The sequence below is a fragment of the Heterodontus francisci genome, chromosome 13 (assembly GCF_036365525.1).
Source record: "Heterodontus francisci isolate sHetFra1 chromosome 13, sHetFra1.hap1, whole genome shotgun sequence".
Lineage (NCBI taxonomy): Eukaryota > Metazoa > Chordata > Chondrichthyes > Heterodontiformes > Heterodontidae > Heterodontus > Heterodontus francisci.
Window position 1 is genome coordinate 50,793,182 of NC_090383.1, and position 23,006 is coordinate 50,816,187.

The 23,006-nt window shown below is 43.0% G+C and overlaps 1 protein-coding gene across 2 annotated transcripts in view; it reads right to left on the bottom strand.

The window, feature by feature from the left end:
- The window catches only part of LOC137376374 (rho guanine nucleotide exchange factor TIAM2-like), a 438,770-nt gene that overhangs the window by 206,021 nt on the left and 209,743 nt on the right, over positions 1-23,006 (bottom strand). For both annotated transcript variants that reach the window (XM_068044808.1, XM_068044809.1), the window contains 2 exons: positions 13,533-13,718; positions 5,230-5,376 (listed from right to left, as the gene is read on the bottom strand). In XM_068044808.1, coding sequence (XP_067900909.1) covers positions 5,230-5,376; positions 13,533-13,718 — 333 coding nt within the window. The remainder of the gene's footprint in view (positions 1-5,229; positions 5,377-13,532; positions 13,719-23,006) is intronic.

Consider the following 23,006-nt stretch of genomic DNA (forward strand, 5'->3'; position numbering starts at 1 on the left):
CGCGCCCAATTTTTGATAAAAGTAGATAAAATGAAACCTGAATAGTTTCAACTGCATGACTAGAGTTCTTAAGTACCATATTTGATTGCCAGTTACACTTGTGCCTCCTCCATTTCAGGTTTTGGTGAGGAAAAGGTCACTTCCTGTTTTGCTTGCTGGCATTCTACTGATTAGGGAAAAAAGGTAATTTCTACATGTGACTAAAGAGAATGCTGCAAAATTAACATTATATCTTTACCCTCTCTTTGGGCAATGGTATTAAGGAAATATCAATGGCTGGGTATCATTTCAAACACTATGATTAACAGGATTTCTGAAATAATGTATTATTTTAAGACATTATGAAGATATTAAATATTAATAATCAGCACATATTTCAAAAGGGAAGATCATGATTGACCAACCTTATTGAATTCTCTGAAGTAATAGAAACATGGGTAATGCACTGCATCAGATATACTTCGAGTTTCAAAAGGCCTTCAAGAGTAGAATCATGACTAAGGTCAGAGTGTGTGGTGTCTGGGGACAAGTAGCAGAATGGATAGCAAACTATACAAAATAGAACAGAAAGTAGGAGTTAAAGTTAATTATTCAGATCAACAGAAGGCGGAAATATGAATGATTTGGACTCTGGAATCGGAAGTCATCACCAAACTGGGATGCGGGGTTTGTTAATATTGAGGACAGGACTTTAACAAACCTGCAGAATGGGAGAAAAAATGTCAAAATAATTTCAGTATCAACAAGATTGAGGTGAAGGTGGCCTCAATGGGGTAGAGGAGCAAAGGCATTGAGGGGTACAGATTTTTTTTTTTTTAAATCATTAGAAGTAGCGATAGTAGCAACTCAGGTTAACGAAGCCATAAAAATGGAAACCAAGTATTGGGATTCATTTCTAGAGGAACAGAATGCAAAAGCACAGAAGTTATGTTAATCTTGTTTAGACCTTGGGTAAACTGCACTTAGAATACAGTGCTCAGTTTTGGTTTCTGTTTCACAAAAAGAGTATAGAGGCAAAGTGCAAGTAAGATTTACAAGAATGATACCAGAACGGAGGCGTTATAAATTATAAGGAAGTACTTAATAGGCTGGGGCTCTTTTCCTTAGTGTTACGACCAGGTGAGAAGGGTGTCTAGGGGTCCCTTTCAGCCTTCACCTGGTCTTATTGTAACAGGGTTTTGTTTTAAACACACTGTTTTGAGCTCCCCCTTGGTGAATCCTTGTTCACCACTTTCCAATTATAAGGCAAAGAAATGAGCACAAACAGGCTTTCTTAGGTTTAAAGAAGTGAAATTTTATTAAAACAAACTCTAATTCAGTTAACACCTACGGATACACGCCACACCCACGCTAGCACGCATAAGTGATACGTATATGCAAATAGAGACAGAAAAGAGAAGAAAAATCGTGGAGAGGTTTGAGGCAATCACTGATGAGGGGTTTTTGTTAGTGTGCTTCGAGCTCTCTGGAGCCCTTGCTTGTAGGTAGATCTTGCTTTTCGTTGGGGCCCAGTATTATTCTTAAACCTTGTTCACTGTAGGAGACTTTTCGCTCTTGGGGTTCATGTGTCTTCAATGGATTCAGAAACTGGTGCAAGAGATGAGAGCAGACAGGAGAGGCTGCGGCGAGCCAGCCACGGGAGGTCTTTTCAGTCCAGGAGCAAACAGCTTTCTCAGTTCAAAGTCTGTGGCAAGTTAAAAAAAAAACCTGCAGTCAGTCAGTCATGCGATTAAATTGGTCTGACCATGTCGGTTTGTGTATTCGGCCATCTTAGCAGTCCACCTGGAAAGCTAACTCCTCCACCTTCGATGTCTGTAATCAAAAGTCCATTGTGGATTGAATGCATCAGGGAATGGTCTTTTGTTCCTTTTAAGCACGGTCTGTAAATATGCAAAAGTCTTTCCAGTCAAGGGACTGGTTTTGCTTTCTTTTAAAAAAAAAAGTTCTTTCTTTACTCCAGTAACAGTTTAAAAATCAATGTTCATGTGGTGAAATTAATGTGTCTCATTCTTGGTGTGTGGGGCCCTGCATGACATTAGAAAAGAAAAGGCTGAGGGTTGAACTAAACGGAGGTCTTTAAAATTATGAAGGCGTTCAATCGGGTAGACGTAGAGATGTTTCCATTTGCAAAGTGTCCAAAACTAGAGGCCATAACTATATGACACAGTCGTAACAAATTCAGTGACTAATTCAGGAGAAACTGCTTTACCCAGAGAATGGTTAGAATGTGAAATATGCTATTATATGGAATATTTGAACTGAATACCATAGATGCATTTGAGAAGCTAGATAAGTACACGAGGGAGAAAGGAGTAGAAGGCTATGCAGATAATCAGTATCAGTATTTCTTTATTCGTTCATGGGATGTGAGCATTGCTGACAAAACCAGCATTTGTTGCCCATCCCTAAATGCCCTTCAGAAGGTGGCGGCACGCTACCTTCATGAGCTGCTGCAGTTTCTCTGGTGGAGATATACCCACAGTGCTGTTAGGAAGAGAATTCCAGGTTCTTGATCCAGCGACAGTAAAGGAACAGGAATATAGTTCCAGGTCAGGATGATGTGCGACTTGGAGAGGAAACTGCAGGCAGTGGTGTTCCTATGCTTCTGATGCCCTTGTTCTTCTAGGGGGTAGAGGTTGCCGGTTTGGAAGGTTCTGTCAGAGGAAGCTTGGCGAGTTGCTCCAGTGTATCTTATAGATGTTACATTGTTGCCACTGCGTGCTGGTGGCGGCGGCGGATCAAGCAGACTTTGTCCTGGATGGTGTCGAGCTGAGAGTATTATTGGAGCTGCAATTGGAGAATATTCCATCACACTCCTGACTTGTGCCTTGCAGATGGCGGACAGGCTTTGGGGAGTCAGGACGAGAGTTCCTCACTGCAGAATTTCCATCCTCTGACCTTCTCCTGTAGCCACAGTATTCATATGGCTGGTCCAGTTAAGTTTCTGGGCAACGGTAACTCCCAGGATGTTGATGGCACAGGAGGCCGCCGTTTGGCCCATGTAATTCTTGCTAGCTCTCTGTAGAGCAATCCAGTTAGTCCCATTCCCCTGTTCTATCCCCGTAGCCCTGCAAGTTTATTTCCCTCAAGTGCCTATCTAATTTCCTTTTGAAATCATTCATCATTGCTGCTTCCACCATCCTTGTAGACAGCAAGCTCCAGGTCATTACCACTCCCTACGTTTAAAAAAAGTTCTTCCTCACATTCCCCCTGCATCTCTTGCCCAAAACCTTAAATCTGTGTCACCGCGTCTTTGTACCATCAGCTAACAAGATCAGTTTTCCTTTGTCTACCTTATCTAAGCGGATCATAATTTTGTACCTCTATTAGATCTCCCCTCAACCTCCTTTGCTCCCAAGAGAAAACTACAAGCTTCTCCAACCTAACCATGCAGGTAAATTCCCTCATCCCTGGAACCATTCTAGTAAATCCCCTCTGCACCCTCTCATCCTTCAAAAAGTGTGACAACCAGAACTGGATGCATTACTCGAGTTGTGGCCAGAGCTTTATAAAAAGGTTCAACATAACTTCCCTGCCTTTGTTCTCAATAATCCTATTTTTGAAGCCTAAGATTCCATATGCTTTGCTAACTAATCTCTCAATATGGCCTGCCAGCTTCAAAGATCTATGCACATGAACCCCCAGGTCCCTCTGTCCCTGCACAGGAAGATGCTGTCAAAAGGAGGCTTGGTAAGTTGTTCCAGTGCATCTTGCAGATGGCACACACTGTTGCCACTGTACACGCTGGCAGATGAAGTGAATGTTTAAGATGGTAGATGGGGTGCCAATCAAGCAGATGGTTTTGACCTGGACGGTATCAGCTTTGAGTGCTGCTGGAGCTGCACTCATCCAGGCAAGTGGAGAGCATTCTAGCACATTCCTGACTTGTGCCTTGTAGATGGTTAGAACAATGCCATGAAGTCTATATTGCCTCTCCCTTCTTCCAAAATGCATCACTTCACACTTCTCTATTAAATTTCAGCTGCCACTTGTCTGCCCATTCTGCTAGCCTACTTCTGTCCTGCAGCATTCGGTTGGTATCATCCCCACTGTCTGCCACACCTCCATGTTGGGCATCAGCAAATTTTGAAATGTTACCCTGTATTCCAATATCAAAGTCATTTACAAATATTAAAAAGCGATCCTAGCACTGATCCTTGAGGAACAGCACTGTCGATCATCCTCCAGTCTGAAAAACAATCATTTACCACAACTAGCTGTTTTCTGTCCTTACGCCAATTAGATTTAGATGAAGTGGGAGGCGGCTCATGTGGAGCATAAATGGCCAGACCATCTGCTTCTGTGATGTAAATATAGCTAATGCAATATTATTTCTATATTATCCAAACTCAGTTATAGAACTATTAAATTTTCAATTGCGTATTTTACTAACCCAAGAAAGATATTAGGAAGTTTGCACTTTAACAAAAAAAAGCACAATTGGAGATGGCACTTCTGACAGAAATTGGGTAAAGATGGCCTCAGACCACAGTATTCTTAAGTGCTCTCACAGTACAGATTTAAAGTACTACTCAGATCATGTCAGGCAGATGAAGTTACATTCAAGACAATTCATTTACATCCACTGTTGCCAGTTACTTGAAAGTTCATATACAGCCCAACAAAATGGGCTAGAACAACTGTGGGCAATAATGATCAAGGAATCCGCCCATGCATACTGGCCACCTGCTAGCTTCTGCAAGATTAATTTCAATCAAGCGTTCCTACAGTTCTATCATGCACCTCAAGAAACCAACATTTCTATCAGCAAATGCTTTATAGGATTAGATGAAATTCTGTACATCTCATCCTACATCAATATTAATGCTTTTTTGGTATGAAGAGTATGAGTCTATAACTGTTAATGGTCGCTTCTGTAGGTTACAAGATACTGACAGGTTTCCAGTAGTTCTTCACATGATTAAAGGAGATCAGAATGTTTCATCCTAAATCACAAAGAGCCAAAACAATAGACTCAATCCTATTCCTACAAGAAAGTCAATAGAAAACAATGAGCTGCATTAAGATTCAACTGTGCTTAATCCATTTAAACAGCTATTTTACCTCACCTGTATTAAGCAATTCATATTATTCACTTTCTTGAGTTATAAAGAATCCTCTCCCACAGAACATTTCATTATAAAAAGTACTTTGTGGAAGTTTGATTAAGAAAACAGGCACAACCTTTGCATGTTACTTTATGGATCAAAAAGTTTGATTAAGACATACCTGCATAATTGGGGGTTTCTTTTCTTTCCCCTTCCTTCCGAGATCATCCAACCCTTTCAGTGAAGAGAACAAACCCTTTTTACTTCTTATTCGCTGAGACAGGGACAGCGTTCTTTTTCTGAGTGTTGCTTCATCTCTGGAACAATTCTTCAAAAGAAAGCACAAACCATGTGACATTTCATCATTTTAATTCCAATTTCCATTGCCGATACTAATTTGCTTCTTAAAATCTTATGAATTACATGAAAGTAAAAAAAGTAATCGTCAAACTTGAAGAAACATTTTTTTTAAAGTACAATTATCAAACAATGAATGGTAAAACATTATTGGAATTATAATATAAAAAGAAATCCTCACAAACTGCTTTGGCGAGGGGAATTTTAACCCCCAAGAGAGACAAAGTTGTGGCAGCTGGGAGGTTAAAGTGGTAAAAATCTGAATCCCAACCCCAATTTTGTTCTAATCCACCCACCTCTTGTTTTAATAGAGAGGGAATGGGGACAGGTAGACATAAGTACACAAGACGATCCACTCTCAGGAGGCGGGTTGGCAATCGGGCGGCACAGTGGCGCAGTGGTTAGCACCGCAGCCTCACAGCTCCAGGGACCAGGGTTCGATTCCAGGTACTGCCTGTGTGGAGTTTGCAAGTTCTCCCTGTGCTCCGGTTTCCTCCCACAAGCCAAAAGACTTGCAGGTTGATAGGTAAATTGGCCATTATAAATTGTCACTAGTATAGGTAGGTGGTAGGGAAATATAGAGACAGGTGGGGATGTTTGGTAGGAATATGGGATTAGTGTAGGATTAGTATAAATGGGTGGTTGATGTTCGGCACAGACTCGGTGGGCCGAAGGGCCTGTTTCAGTGCTGTATCTCTAATCTAATCATAATGAGTTTGCGTGCCTCACACTTATGCACTATTTTCAACCAGGTTTCCCAAGCTTTGGGAGGAGAGAACTACTGGATCCAGGAAGTAAGTGCTGTTCCACTTATCTGCTAGATCCAGCATACCTACCTCACCAAACCCCCGCAGTGTGCAACACACCCACCCCCTCCCCCACCGACTCTTCCTATTTTCCTCCAATCCATATCCCCTCCTGCTCTGCCCCCACCAATTCCATGTTCAGGGTTCACACGTACCAGATCCTGCAGCCTTTTTTTCAGCATTCAGTGCCCAACTAGAAGCCAAGCCTGTTAATTAGTCTGACTACCAGATGGGGAACCGGTCAGTGATGTCACACACATGCTGTGGAGTTAAAACTCATAAGCAAGTGGGGAAACCCAATCATCTGGGTTTCCCGCACATTACTGCCAAACCACACGACCTGGCCCCAGCCCAGATCAAAAAGTTACAAATCCCCCAGCGGGAGTCTCCGAGAACAAAGAACAATACAGCACAGGAACAGGCCATTCGGCCCTCCAAGCCTGCGCCAATCTTGATGCCTGCCTAAACTAAAACCTTCCGCACTTCCGGGGACCATATCCCTCTATTCCCATCCTATTCACGTATTGGTCAAGATGCCTCTTAAACGTCGCTATGGTACCTGCTTCCACCACCTCCCCTGGGAGCAAGTTCCAAGCACTCACCACCCTCTGTTTAAGAACTTGCCTCGCACATCCCCGCTAAACTTTGCCCCTTGCACCTTAAACCTATGTCCCCTAGTAACTGACTCTTCCACCCTGGGAAAAAGCTTCTGACTATCCACTCTGTCCATGCCGCTCATAACTTCGTAAACCTCTATCATGTCGCCCCTCCACCTCCGTCGTTCCAGTGAAAACAATCCAAGTTTATCCAACCTCTCCTCATAGCTAATGCCCTCCAGACCAGGCAACATCCTGGTAAACCTCTCCTGTACCCTCGCCAAAGCCTCCACATCCTTCTGGTAGTGTGGCGACCAGAATTGCATGCAATATTCCAAGTGTGGCCTAACTAGAGTTCTGTACAGCTGCAGCATGACTCGCCAATTTTTATACTCTATGCCCCGACCGATGAAGGCAAGCATGCCGTGTGCCTTCTTGACTAACTTATCCACCTGCGTTGCCACTTTCACTGATCTGTGGATCTGTTTGCCCAGATCTCTCTGCCTGTCAATACTCCTAAGGGTTCTGCCATTTACTGTATACTTCCCACCTGCATTAGACCTACCAAAATGCATTACCTCACATTTGTCCGGATTAAACTCCATCTGGCATTTCTCCGCCCAAGTCTCCAACCGATCTATATCCTGCTGTATCCTCTGACAATCCTCATCACTATCCACAACTCCACCAACCTTTGTGTCATCCGCAAACTTACTAATCAGACCAGCTACATTTTCCTCCAAATCATTTATATATACTACAAACAGCAAAGGTCCCAGCACTGATCCCTGCGGACCACCACTAGTCACAACCCTCCATTCAGAAAAGCACCCTTCCACTGCTACCCTCTGTCTTCTACAATCAAGCCAGTTCTGTATCCATCTCTTCAGCTCACCTCTGACCCCGTGTGACTTCACCTTTTGTATCAGTCTGCCATGAGGGACCTTGTCAAAGGCTTTACTGAAGTCCATATAGATAACATCCACTGCCCTTCCTTCATCAATCATCTTCGTCACTTCCTCAAAAAACTCAATCAAGTTAATGAGACACTACCTCCCCTTCACAAAACCATGCTGCCTCTCGCTAATAAGTACGTTTGTTTCCAAATGGAAGTAAATCCTGTCCCGAAGAATCCTCTCCAATAATTTCCCTACCACTGAAGTAAGGCTCTCCGGCTTACAATTTCCTGGATTATGCTTACGACCCTTCTTAAACAAAGGAACAACATTGGCTGTTCTCCAGTCCTCTGGGACCTCACCTGTAGCCAATGAGGATACAAAGATTTCTGTCAAGGCCCCAGCAATTTCTTCCCTTGCCTCCCTCAGTATTCTGGGGTAGATCCCATCAGGCCCTGGGGACCTATCTACCTTAATACTTTGCAAGACACCCAACACCACCTCCTTTTTGATAACGACTTGACCCAGACTATCTGCACTCCCTTCCCTAGGCTCATCATCCAGCAAGTCCTTCTCTTTGGTGAATACTGATGCAAAGTACTCATTTAGTACCGTGCCCATTTCCTCTGGCTCCACACATAGATTCCCTCCTCTATCCTTGAGTGGGCCAACCCTTTCCCTGGTTACCCTCTTGCTCTTTATATACGTATAAAAAGCCTTGGGATTTTCCATAATCCTGTTTGCCAATGACTTTTCATGACCCTTTTAGCCCACCTAACTCCTTGCTTAAGTTCCTTCCTACTGTCTTAGCCAGCGGAAAAGCCCCTGGGAAGGACAGCATTACCCCTGAAATAATCAAGAGTGCCAAGCCTGCTATACTCTCAGCACCACAGCAACTGCTATGCCTGTGCTGGGACGAGGGAGCAGTACCTCAGGACATGCGCGATGCCAATATCATCACCCTCTATAAAAACAAAGGTGACCGCGGTGACTGCAACAACTACCGTGGAATCTCCCTGCTCAGCATAGTGGGGAAAGTCTTTGCTCGAGTCGGTCTAAACAGGCTCCAGAAGCTGGCCGAGCGAGTCTACCCTGAGGCAAAGTGTGGCTTTCGTGCAGAAAGATCGACCGTTGACATGCTGTTCTCCCTTCGTCAGATGCAGGAGAAATGCCGCGAACAGATGCCCCTCTACATTGCTTTCATTGATCTCACCAAAGCCTTTGACCTCGTCAGCAGACGTGGTCTCTTCAGACTACTAGAAAAGATTGGATGTCCACCAAAGCTACTAAGTATCATCACCTCATTCCATGACAATATGAAAGGCACAATTCAACATGGCGGCTCATCAGACCCCTTTCCTATCCTGAGTGGCGTGAAACAAGGCTGTGTTCTCGCACCCACACTCTTTGGGATTTTCTTCTCCCTGCTGCTTTCACATGCGTTCGAGTCTTCTGAAGAAGGAATTTTCCTCCACACAAGATCAGGGGACAGGTTGTTCCACCTTGCCCGTCTAAGAGCCAAGTCCAAAGTACGGAAAGTCCTCATCAGGGAACTCCTCTTTGCTGATGATGCTGCTTTAACATCTCACACTGAAGAGTGCCTGCAGAGTCTCATCGACGGGTTTGGGGCTGCCTGCAATGAATTTGGCCTAACCATCAGCCTCGAGAAAACGAACATCATGGGGCAGGACGTCAGAAATACTCCATTCATCAATATTGGCGACCACGGTCTGGAAGTGGTTCAAGAGTTCACCGACCTAGGCTCAACTATCACCAGTAACCTGTCTCTAGATGCAGAAATCAACAAGCGCATGGGAAAGGCTTCCACTGCTATGTCCAGACTGGCCAAGAGAGTGTGGTAAAATGGCACACTGACACAGAACACAAAAGTCCAAGTGTATCAAGCCTGTGTCCTCAGTACCTTGCTCTATGGCAGCGAGGCCTGGACAACGTATGTCAGCCAAGTGCGACGTCTCAATTCATTCCATCTTCGCTGCCTCCGGAGAATACTTGGCATCAGGTGGCAGGACCGTATCTCCAACACAGAAGTCGAGGTGGCCAACATCCCCAGCTTGTACGCACTACTGAGTCAGCAGCGCTTGAGATGGCTTGGCCATGTGAGCCACATGGAAGATGGCAGGATCCCCAAAGACACATTGTACAGCGAGCTCGCCACTGGTATCAGACCCACCGGCCATCCATGTCTCCGCTTCAAAGACGTCTGCAAACGCGACATGAAGTCCTGTGACATAGATCACAAGTCGTGGGAGTCAGTTGCCAGCGTTCGCCAGAGCTGGCAGGCAGTCATAAAGGCAGGGCTAAAGCGTAGCAAGTCGAAGAGACTTAGCAGTTGGCAGGAAAAAAGACAAAAGCGCAAGGGGAGAGCCAACTGTGTAAAAGCCCCGACAAACAAATTTTTCTGCAGCACCTGTGGAAGAGCCTGTCACTCTAGAATTGGCCTTTATAGCCACTCCAGGCGCTGCTCCACACACCACTGACCACCTCCAGGCGCTTACCCATTGTCTCTCGAGATAAGGAGGCCAAAGAAGACTGTCTTTATATTCCTCAAGTGCTTCAGCTGTTCCCAGCCTTCCAACCCTTACGAATGCTTCCTTTTGCTTTTTGACTAGGCTCACAATATCCCACGTTATCCAAGGTTCCCAAAACTTGCCAAACTTATCCTTCTTCCTCACAGGAACATGCTGGTCCTGAATACTAATCAACTGACCTTTTAAAGACTCCCACGTCAGATGATTTACCCTCAAACAGCCACCCCCAATCTAAATTCTTCAGTTCCTGAAGGGTTTAAACTTTGTAAAGCTATATGAGATTCCTAAATTTTGTTGCAGTGCCTATGATAAAGTTTGAGGTTGCAAATTAATTTTATTTACAGAACTTTAAAATGGTCCATATTCAGTTGCTTTATAGCAGGTAAGCTGCATTTATTGTGGTATTTAACCAAAATGATCAGAGAAGTCAGTTTTGAAAATAATTGAATTTTAGATTAATAAGTAGTCACTTAACTAGATATTCAAACAAGATAAATCATAAAGTTTTATTGCAAAGGAGGCAGCCATAAGGCACATTGTGCTCGTGTTGGTACTTTGCTACAGCATTCCAAAAATAATCGGACTGTCCATTCCACATCGCAGTGCATGAGTCACCAATGAAGTAAAAGGTCTCTTTAAAGGATTGGGAGGAGCAAAGAATGTGTCACTTAATCCTAGTTTATGGGATTTACAAAGGTACAACTGGTGATTTGTGAAAAGTGAAGGATGGAACTAAAAGCATTTACTTTATTCAATGAAATACATACTCTATGGGACATACATACATTAAGAAAACATAGTTCACATACATTACATAAATTTCTTTTTAAAAGAGCTATATGGTTACATTCTCACCAGAGGTTTCTTAAAGAAATCATTGGAATACTTATCCCTAGCATTTATCAACATTTTTTTTTTGGAACTACAAATATTAATTATGGGCATGCTGCATTAAATGCATGCTTGAGGTAGTTAAACTGATTCCAGGTTAAATGGCAGTCTTAGTAACTCTACTGGCAGAAGCAGCAAATAAAATTAATTTAATAAACTACTGGAAAATGTAATGTATTAAAATAAACATGGTCAGGACAGCAAAGTTTGTGATCTTACATGGCATACTGTTCCTTAATTTTACAAAACTTCTGATCGGGAGTTAACAATATGGATTCAAATCATTTGCTGTTCTCAAGCACCCCATTGTTCTGAAAACACTTACCTTTCAGAGCAACACGTAGAACACAGTAACATAGAAAACCTAGACAATTAAATTACAAACAGGGCAAAAATGTGGAAGATTAACTTGCATCATTGCTGTGCAGAACATAGCATCTAAGTAAAAAGTCCATTTTATAGGTGTACCAACTTACTCAAATAGCAACCTACTGGTAGTAATAGTAGATGGAATAGAAAAGGTAATGCTAAATCAACTAACTCATTAAAAAGTGTACTTGGTTGAGAACATTGAAGGTCAGTAGGATAAACAGATCTCCAAATACAACTTGTCAGAGCTGAACAATGGTGTAGATTGAAATGTTAGGTAGATATTTTGGAATTTCATGATATACTTTGGGGACAGGAAGAAAATTCACATGGCTTGACATGTGGTTATGTACCTCCTTTAGGAGGTAAAGTAGGTTGCTGAAATGTACAATGAAGTGAAATGTAATTGCCGGAATTAAATTGAGTGAATGGTGCTTTCTTGGCCTAGACTTTCTATGATCGAAGAACATCAGTCTGTGATACATTCCATATCAAGGTGTAAAGGGAAATACCCATGTCACAGCTATTAGAACTTTAACAGCCAGACAATTTTTCATCCTGAAGTGTGGACTCAGTTCTTGCTAAAATTTAATTTTAATAGTCTCCAAGCAACGCTTCCTCAATCACAAAGGGAATGTTTCCATTTTTGCTATTCCCATGCAAATTGAATACCATTAATTCCCATCTATGTAACATTAGTTCTCAATGGGCTGACTGCACAAGTGGTGTAATGGTAATGTTTTGCATTTTATGACTCAGTATTACACACTATGCAGCCAACTAATTATTATGTCTAATTTTTTGTTAGCTCATAGGAAAAAAAAAACAAAAATGACATCTCAAAAAAGTTGGTTTACAAGACATCAATCTTCCACTGATTTCCATCTAAATTTCTGCATAATTGGTTTCCTTCATACATTTCATTGACAGCTAAGGGGAGATGGTGGTAGTGGTAATGTCACTGGACTAGTAATCCAGAGCCCAGGCCCAATTCCCTTGGGACACAGGTTCAAATCCCACCATGGCAGCTGGGGGAATTTAAATTCAACTAATTAAAAATATGGAATTGAAAGCTAGTCTCTTGAATCTATTGATTGTTGTAATAACCCATCAGGTTCACCAATATCCTTTAGGGAAGGAAATCTGCTGTCCTTACCTGGTCTGACCTACATATGACTTCAGACTCACAGCAATGTGGTTGACTCTTAAATACCCTCTGGAATACCCTCTGAAATGGCCTAGTAAGTCATTCAGTTGTCAAGAGCAATTAGGGATGTGAACAAATGTTGGCCTTGCCAGCAACACCCACATCTCATGAAAGAATTAAAAAAAGAGAACTGACAGAGGAAAGGAAGCATTTAATTAGATCTACTTCTCTCGGCAAAGTTGGGCTTTCTTGCATTTGACCAGGACCGGCATGGCCACCTGATTTACAATTAATTACATTTTAAATGCGCTGTAATGTTCTATGTTCTATGTAAATACATTATTTCTATGGCAATATTAAAAAATTTATTTTGGTTTCAGGATATTTTAATAAGTAATCTGAATTTAAAAAACACGAGTCCCGTAGCACCAATGAATTTCTATTAAAACATATTTGTGAAACATGACCCTCATCTACCCTGTTATTTTTTTCAAAGAACTCAATAAGCTTGGTCAAACCTTCATTTTGAAATCCATCCTGACTACTCACTCATTTTCTGTCTCAAGAAGTTTTCCATTACATCTTTGAGCAATGATTCCATTAGCTCTCCTACCAACGTTAAACTATTGGTCTATAGTTCTATGGACTTTCCCCCTTTTTAAATATAGGAATCACATAGGCTGTCCTCTGCCACTATTCATTTTTCTAATGCGCTTTTAAGTAATATTACCAACTTTTCTGATTGCATAATTTATATAATTATTACATGATGACCCTAAGTTTTGCTCTGAATGTGAAAAGGGGTGGCTGTGGGAAAGAAGTAGAATAGAAAATGCCAAATATCCCTCAAACAATTTCTCAGTGTATCCTTACCAGAGCATGAAATGAAGAAACGGAGAAGATGCCCAGCCTGCTAAGTGCCAATTTGGAAGGCCGGCTGGCTGCTGCAAGGAGACTCTTCGGATTGGGTAGCTCGCCTCCTTGTAGACTGGCCAGGTAACAGCGCATTCGAAACAGGTCCACATTAAACTTCTCCAGATTATGCTCCCACTGCTGGATCTAGTTATGAAGGCATTAGCAGAGGATTAATTCCCTCAGATTTCAATTAATACAGCCTTATTTATGGTTTGCATTTTCTATTTGCAATAACTTCTTTATAGAAAAGACTTTTTAATTGTATACTAAGTCAAATTCAATTATTTTTGAATATTCAGTATTCTCCAACACCATTCCTTTGCACAAATGCATGAACAACTCTCTCCATAATCAGACTGAGATACTGTCAATGCTGAGTTAGCATTGCTTAGATTTAAAAAAAAAGTTACCCTCATCATAAGTACTTATTGGAATTCGCATAGACAACTACTACTCCTCCCGTCAATCAAAAAATTAGGAAAATATTACCAACCTACTTGTGTAGGCTAAAATTAATGTTCATTTATAATTAGACGATCTCCAGAAATAAAACTAAATTCATGCACAGCCTCATCACATCTGGAAAGTCCCACAGTGCTTTGCACCCAACAGATTACTTCAGAAATGTAGTCCCTGTTATGTAGATAAATTGAACACAATAGGGTCGGACAAACAGCAAATGAATAAATGACCAGATTTTTTTTTGGTGATGTTTGTTGAGGGAGAATGCTGGCAAGAATATTGAAGAACTTGCTACTGTTGTACAAATAGTCCCATGAGATCTCTGAACAGTAGTGGACAATTTTAGGTTTACCTAAGCCACTGGACAGGTCCTTCTATTTGTAAGATGGCACTTCCAATTATGCAATGCACCTCAGAATCTAGGCACAACCTGGTGCAGTAATGTGCCGAAATCCATAAGACGGGTTGAACCCACAAGTGTCTGTCTGAGGCTGGTGTGTTACCAAATGAAGTAAGTTGGCACAAAGCAGCTACACGGGCAAAATACCATACAAAATAAAGTACATACAAATGGGATGAATATTCAATGTTGTCCCAGCTCTCCTGGCAAATTCTTATGTCGAATGACAGTTTCTTGAAATACATAAAGCTACTTTATGAAATTCTCTGCACTTTGAACACGCATTGGGCAGAAAGGCAACTTTAAATTAGTAACAGTTCCAGGGCTGTTATCAATCTGTTCCCTTTCAGTGTCGAAGCAATCCATTTTGATGATTATTTGCAACTTTTTTTTTGATGTTCTCACAAATCAGACAATTCACCAGGTATTTGGCTGGTACACTGACAAAAGTGAACTGGTCTAAACTCAGAATTATAACAAGGGGAGAAAACATTTGAAGAAATGCTTTTACACAGTGTTAATTGAACATCGAATGTCTTACCGCAAATGATAATTGAAGCATGAACCACATGAAAATTTCATAAGATAAAGGAAATGGACAGAGTGGATAGTTCCAGCTGAACAGCCAGATCAGGCACAGACCCAAAGACCCAATAATTACCACCTTCTCTGCTGTAATTTCTATGATGACATACCAATAGCAAAATTCCTGTTCAAGATCAAGTCATAAACTTCCTGTACTAAAAACAGTAACTCTGATTTCAATTTCCTACTACTGGGGTCAACGCTATCTTTCAAAGGAGCATTGCATATTTTGCTATTATAAGACAAGACATGTTTGGGTCCCTCTGACTTACTATCAACCAGTCTCCTAATGCCTCGGTGGCTTTTTTTTTTCTCCAAGAACAGCAAACATTTTGCATTTTATGATAGTGATAACCATTTTCCACTTGAAAATACAATGGAAATGAAAGAAAACAGGAGCCTGCAGCTATTATATAAAATTATCTATGCTCAGAGACAAACTTTGTGTTCTCTTACATTTTGGGCTCTGTATAAAAGGTAATCTAAAACCAATTTAAAATCAGATTGTTGTAATGGACCCAAACACTCAGTGCAGAAAGTTTAAAGGCAGGAAAACACTAGATTTTTAAAAATGGATAGTTGTAGTCACTTATTTTAGACACCCATTTGTGCATCTGCATAACTACTCTTCTTTGGCCTCCTTATCTCGAGAGACAATGGGTAAGCTCCTGGAGGTGGTCAGGTGTGTGGAGCAGCGCCTGGAGTGGCTATAAAAGGCCAATTCTAGAGTGACAGGCTCTTCCACAGGTGCTGCAGAAAAATCTGTTTGTCGGGGCTGTTACACAGTTGGCTCTCCTCTTGCGCTTCTGTCTTTTTTCTGCCAACTGCTAAGTCTCTTCGACTCGCTACACTTTAGCCCCGCCTTTATGGCTGCCCGCCAGCTCTGGCGAACGCTGGCAACGGACTCCCACGACTTGTGATCAATGTCACAGGACTTCATGCCGCGTTTGCAGACGTCTTGAAAGCAGAGACATGGACGGCCGGTGGGTCTGATACCAGTGACGAGCTTGCTGTACAATGTGTCTTTGGGGATCCTGCCATCTTCCATGTGGCTCACATGGCCAAGCCACCTCAAGCGCCGCTGACTCAGTAGTATGGATAATCTGGGGATGTTGGCCACTTCAAGGACTTCTGTGTTGAAGATACGGTCCTGCCACCTGATGCCAAGTATTCTCCGGAGGCAGCGAAGATGGAATGAATTGAGACGTCGCTCTTGGCTGACATACGTTGTCCAGGCCTCGCTGCCATAGAGCAAGGTACTGAGGACACAGGCTCGATACACTTGGACTTGTGTTCCGTGTCAGTGCGCCATTTTCCCACACTCTCTTGGCCAGTCTGGACATAGCAGTGGAAGCCTTTCCCATGCGCTTGTTGATTTCTGCATCTAGAGACAGGTTACTGGTGGTAGTTGAGCCTAGGTAGGTGAACTCTTGAACCACTTCCAGAGCGTGGTCGCCAATATTGATGGATGGAGCATTTCTAACATCCTGCCCCATGATGTTTGTTTTCTTGAGGCTGATGGTTCGGCCAAATTCATTGCAGGCAGCCGCAAACCTGTCGATGAGACTCTGCAGGCACTCTTCAGTGTGAGATGTTAAAGCAGCATCGTCAGCAAAAAGGAGTTCCCTGATGAGGACTTTCCGTACTTTGGACTTGGCTCTTAGACGGGCAAGGTGGAACAACCTGCCCCCTGATCTTCTGAAGAAGGAATTTTCTTCCACACAAGACTTGAACGCATGTGAAAGCAGCAGGGAGAAGAAAATCCCAAAGAGTGTGGGTGCGAGAACACAGCCCTGTTTCACGCCACTCAGGATAGGAAAGGGGTCTGATGAGGTGCCGCCATGTTGAATTGTGCCTTTCATATTGTCATGGAATGAGGTGATGATACTTAGTAGCTTTGGTGGACATCCAATCTTTTCTAGTAGTCTGAAGAGACCACGTCTGCTGATGAGGTCAAAGGCTTTGGTGAGATCAATGAAAGCAATGTAGAGGGGCATCTGTTGTTCGCGGCATTTCTCCTGCATCTGACGAAGGGAGAACAGCATGTCAACGGTCGATCTCTCTGCACGAAAGCCACACTGTGCCTCAGGGTAGACGCGCTCGGCCAACTTCTGGAGCCTGTTTAGACTGACTCGAGCAAAGACTTTCCCCACTATGCTGAGCAGGGAGATTCCACGGTAGTTGTTGCCGTCACCGCGGTCACCTTTGTTTTTATAGAGGGTGATGATATTGGCATCGCGCATGTCCTGAGGTACTGCTCCCTCGTCCCAGCACAGGCATAGCAGTTCCTGTAGTGCTGAGAGTATAGCAGGCTTGGCACTCTTGATTATTTCAGGGGTAATGCTGTCCTTCCCAGGGGCTTTTCCACTGGCTGGAGAATCAATGGCATCACTGAGTTCTGATTTGGTTGGCTGTATGTCCAGCTCATCCATGACTGGTAGAGGCTGGGCTGCATTGAGGGCAGTCTCAGTGACAGCATTCGCCCTGGAGTACAGTTCTAGGTAGTGCTCAACCCAGCGGTCCATTTCTTTGCGTTAGTCAGTGATTATGTCCCCTGATTTAGATTTGAGGGGGGCGATCTTCTTGATGGTTGGCCCAAGAGCTCTCTTAATGCCATCATACATTCCTCTGATGTTTCCGATGTCTGAGGCCAGCTGAATATGACTGCATAGGTGTTGCCAGTAGTCATTTGTGCAGCGCCTGGCTGTTCTTTGTGCAGTGCTTCTGGCTGCTTTAAGTGCTACGGATATTAACTCGCTGGGGGCTTTCTTGTAGTTCAGCCGTGGAATGCGCTTAGCGGCTATGACAGGTTCCAGCTCTTCAGTACGAGATTGAAACCAGTCTGCATTTCTCTTTGCACTTTTGCCATAGGTGGTCATAGCTGACTCATAGATGGCATCTCTGATGTGGGCCCACTTGGTCTCAGCATCCCCTGTGGGAGCGTTTTGAAGGGCTGTTACAAGTGAATTTAGAAATGTTTAACAGCTGTGGATGAGAAATTCTGCTCGTGTTGATGCTCGGAATGATGCAACTTCTTTGGTCTGAGTCTAACCTTGCTGCACACCAGGGAGTGGTCGGTGTCGCAGTCCACACTGTGGAAGCTGCGTGTGGTTTGAACACTGTTTAAGGAGGCTCGCCTTGTGACGATGAAGTCCAGCTAGTGCCAACGACGTGATCTTGGGTGCCTCCATGAAACCTGGTGACAGGGTTTAGTGTGAAAGAACGAGTTGGTGATGCAGAGGTTATGATAGGTACACAACTCAAGCAGTCTCTGCCCGTTCTCATTCATCCTTCCAACGCCATAGCGCCCAAGGCAGGAGGGCCATAAGTCATGGTCGGCCCCAACCCTGGCATTGAAGTCCCCCAGCAGGAACAGGTGTTCGGTGTTGGGGATGCTGCTAATGATGTTATGGAGTTTCTCGTAGAATTGGTCTTTAACTTCAGGAGGGGAGCAGAGTCTTGGAGCATAGATGCTGAGTCGGTGTACTGGACCAGAGAGGTGGTGAGCAGTCAGATGGACAGTATGCGTTCCGAGCCTTTTGAGGGAGGCTCTATCATGCTGAGCAAGGAATTTCTGATGGCGAAGCCCACTCCATGCTGTCTTGGTTCTTCAGGATCCCTGCCCTGCCAGAAGGTGGTGTAGTCTTGCTCTGCTAGAGATCCGCTCGCGGGGAGGCGTGTCTCCTGAAGTGCTGCAATGTCTACATTGAGTCTACTGAGCTCGTTGTTAATGATGGCAGTCTACCAAGAATCGTTGATTTGTGTAAGGTCTTCCGACAGGCCAGGACACATAGTTCTGACGTTCCAGCTTGCAAAGTGAAGGGCTGGTACCTTCTTTCCTTTTTTCATGTTGTTTGGTGCGGTGTTGCAGTCCACCTTTCGGGCAATGACCCTGAGCTCCAAGCACCCATTGAAGCAGGTGGACTGTGGCGGGACAGAACCTTATTGACCGGGGACTGCCCGGTTTGAGGCGGGCGGTAGCTGTCCAGTGAGGTGCGATGACCTCTCCCACCGACAAAGGCAACCCATGGCGCCCAATCTCTACGCCAATTGAGCTGGACTTATAACCCGTAACTGCTGCCTAGGTCTTTCTAAATTGCAAATATACTGCAATCAAGTTACTATGGAAAACAAAAACTTGCTGCATCCTCGGTAAAACCCTTTTTTTCTAAAAAAAAGTCATTATTTCTGACCTGTGTAGAAAGGCTGTATTAAAAACAGTACTTGAAAATTTAAAGACTTCTTCAGAAATTTAGAAATATACTGTTGCTTTACAAATATGAGTGCATCAGTAAATAGAAAATGCACAAATTTAACAAAAATATTGGAATAACTGTCGATTTTCTTCTAGGTTCTAAATAATTCAGATAATGCAACTTCAGTGTCGGAGGTATACCCACTGCTCAGTCATTTCTAATCCTGCAGTTGACTTTCTTGTGCACTAAGAAAACCTTATAAATATTCTACTCAATTCCTAACTTATTTTCCTCAAAGTTAAAAATCTCTGAAAACCTTTCATTTCTGACATACTAAATATCCATTAAATGCAGCAAATATTAGGTCAGATGACCAAAAGCTTAGTCAAAGAGATAGGTTTGAAGGAGTGTCTTAAAGGAGGAAAGTGAGTCAGAGAGGGGTAGGGAGGGTATTCCAGAGCTTGAGGCCTAGGCAACTCAAGGCATGGCCACCAATGATGGAGTGATTAAAATCAGGGATTCACAAGAGGTCAGAATTAGAGGTACTCATATCTAGAAGGGTTGTGGGGCTGGAGATTACAGAGATGGGGAGGGGTGAGGCCATGGAAGGATTTGAAAACAAAGATAAGAATTTTAAAATGAAGACTTTGCTTGACCGGGAGCCAATGTAGGCAAGTGAGCACAGGGGTGATAGGGGAACGGGACTTGGTGCGAGTTAAGACATGGAGAGTAGAGGTTCGGATGACCTGAAGTTTACAGAGAATAGAATGTGGGAGACCAGCCAGAAATGCATTGGAATAGTCAAGTCCAGAGATAACAAAGGCATGAATAAGGGTTTCAGCAGATGAGCTGACGCAGGGGCGAAGCAGGGTATTGTTACCAAGGTGGAAATAGGCGGTCTTAGTGATGGCACTAATATGAGGTCGGATGCTCATCTTGGGGTCAAATGTGACACCAAAGTTGTGAACAGACTGGTTTAATCTCAGACAATTGCCAGGGAGAGGGATGAGGTCGATAGTTAAAGAATGCAGTTTAGAGTGGGGAGCGAAACAGTGGCTTCACTCTTCCCAACATTTAATTGGAGGAAATTTCTGCTCATCCTGTACTGGATGTCAGATAAGCAGTTTGATAATTAGCAACAGTGAAGGAGTCATGAGAACTGGTGGTGAGTCATCAGCATGCATGCAAAAACTAACATTGTCCTTTTGGATGTCGTCGACAAGGGGCAGCATATAGTTGAGAAATAGGAGAGGGCCAAGGATAGATCCTTGGGGGATTGGGGAACCAGAGGTAACTACAGAGGAGCAGGAAGAGAATCCCTTGCAAGTGATTCTCTGGCTACGATTAGATAGATATGAAGGTAACCAGCTGAGAGCAGTCACACCCAGCTGGATGACAGTGGAGAGGCATTGGAGGAGAATGGTGTGGTTAACCGTGTCAAAGGCTGCAGACAGGTCGAAATGGATGAAGAGGGAAAGTTTACCTTTGTCATAGTCACATAAGATGTCATTTGTGACTTTGATAAGAGCAGTTTCGGTACTGTGGCAGGAGCGGAAACCTGATTGGAGGGATTCAAACTTGGAGTCCTGGGAAAGATGGGAATGGATTTGGGAGGTGACAACACATTCAAGGACTTTGGAGAGGAAAGGGAGGTTGGAGATGGAACAGTAGTTTTTAAGGGCAGTGGGATCAAGGGCTGATTTTTTTTTTTTGGAGAGAGCGGTGATGATGGTAGATTTAAAAGAGAGGGACAACACCTGAAGATACAGAAGTTTACAATATCGGCTAACATGGGGACCAGGAGAGGAAGCTGGGCGATCAGTAGTTTAGTCGGAATAGCAGCGAGGGTGCAGGAGGTGGGTGTCACGGACAAGATGAGCTCAGAGAAGGCATGAGGGGAGAAAGGAGAGAAACTGAAGGAAGATGTGACTTCAGGGCTGGTGCAGGGGGGAGCATTATAGGACGTATGGCCAGGCTGGCTGGTGGAAGAGAAGGATGCAGCAGAGGCAGCTGATCAGATGATCATTAGGTGGAGTTGTTCAATACTGAATGTTGAATCCAGTTTAACTGAGCTCCTGGACTCCAAGCTATTTTTCTCCTTAACGGAAATTGATTCAATCTGAAAGAGGGTAGGAGTCTCATTCCACGATCAGCCCTTCTCAAAACAGGGCGGAAATGATTTTTTGGACCATATTCTCGTCACAGTCAGCCATTCTGCCCTCCCCATCATGAAAGTCAGAGTCATTTATGGCATAGAAAGAGGCTATTCAGCCCATCAAGTTCATGCCACTCTCCAGTGCCACTCCGACCCATAGTCCTGCAAGTTTATTTCCTTCAAGTGCACATCCATTTCAATGTGTAAATCTCAGCTCAACAAGGACTCAAACTTGGTTCTCCCAATTCAACACTTCAGAACTAAAAGATTTCTCTTATCTACTGATATAATTTTGCTCCCTCCAGACCCAGGAGTTAACTGCAGTTTCACACAACACTAAAAGAAATGAACATTGTTGACATGTATGTTCTTACATAATCTGTCAAGAACCATTTGAAAAGTAGGCAAAATAGGAGGTGGTAAGAATCAATTTATTGATTTTAGAACCAAAAAAAAAAAACTTTACATAACTATTTTGTTTCAAATTTTATTCTTCAACTTTTCTAAGTTAGTCTGTCCGACATAAACCTCTTTGACCTTGATATCAGAAGTTTATAGAATTCTACAAAAGTCAAGTGCCCAGCTCAAGCATCTTTTTTGCAGCAGTCAAGCTACAATGCAGAGAAATAAAATAGCCCCAGCAGGACTGTGTGCACACAGACACAGATCTGAGTTTCCAGAACATTCGCATTTTGTAAAGGAAGGACAGATAAGGAATTTAGATAAAATCTGCTCCAAGACTTGAAATTTGGCAAAGAGCAACTGCCCATAGATGAACATTGACAGACAACTCTATTATGTTAATCCCTCTCGCAATTGTGCATGTGTTTGGGTGGGGGGGGGAGGGGGTTCATAATGGGGATGGGACAGATTTCTAAATAAAATTTCTGTCAGTCTCACAGATAATACTTTGAGCCATAATATCTCATTTTTACTTTATGGTCTTGACTTTGGATTCATATTTCACCTAATCAGTATATCATGCAGAAGACTGTAAAAATACCAGTGAGAACTAGTTTCCCCTCACTCCCAAAACCTTTATATTGGCTAAGAAGATATGCACAAATCAAGAAATATTGAACAGAAGTCTTTGTGAGCTACAGTGAAAAGCTGTTAAGTCTCAGGCTATCTGGTGCCAAATTCAGATGTTAAAATAGTACCAGCTGTTCTCAGGGGAGTTCCAGCCTATGGTCTCTATTAGTGAGCTTTGTTTTGATTTCCCCGTGTATTATTTATAGTTAACAACTAGAGGAGAAGCTGACAGAGGTTTTCCCCTCTGCTGGGAAACAAGAACGTCACCAGCAACAGAATGTTCTACCAAGATACATAAAGGCATCATTCAGTGTGCTGCAGGATATTATGACTATATCCAGGGCAAACAAGCTATACAGAAAAAAGCCTGTTCAACAAGTGGAAATAATACACCTACTCACTCTGCTGTAGAAAGAGGAATTTATTTCTGGGTATTTATTACTTTCAGCCCCAGATGTGTTAAAATGGCAAAGAACACTTCTTTGCATCAAGTGGAAACATGCAGTTCACAGATTTCTTTCTTTAATTACAGGTGAACTGAAAAAACATCTTCAGTTAGTTTTACACTTCCCAGTAATACAACTGAAGCCAAATCAGTATCA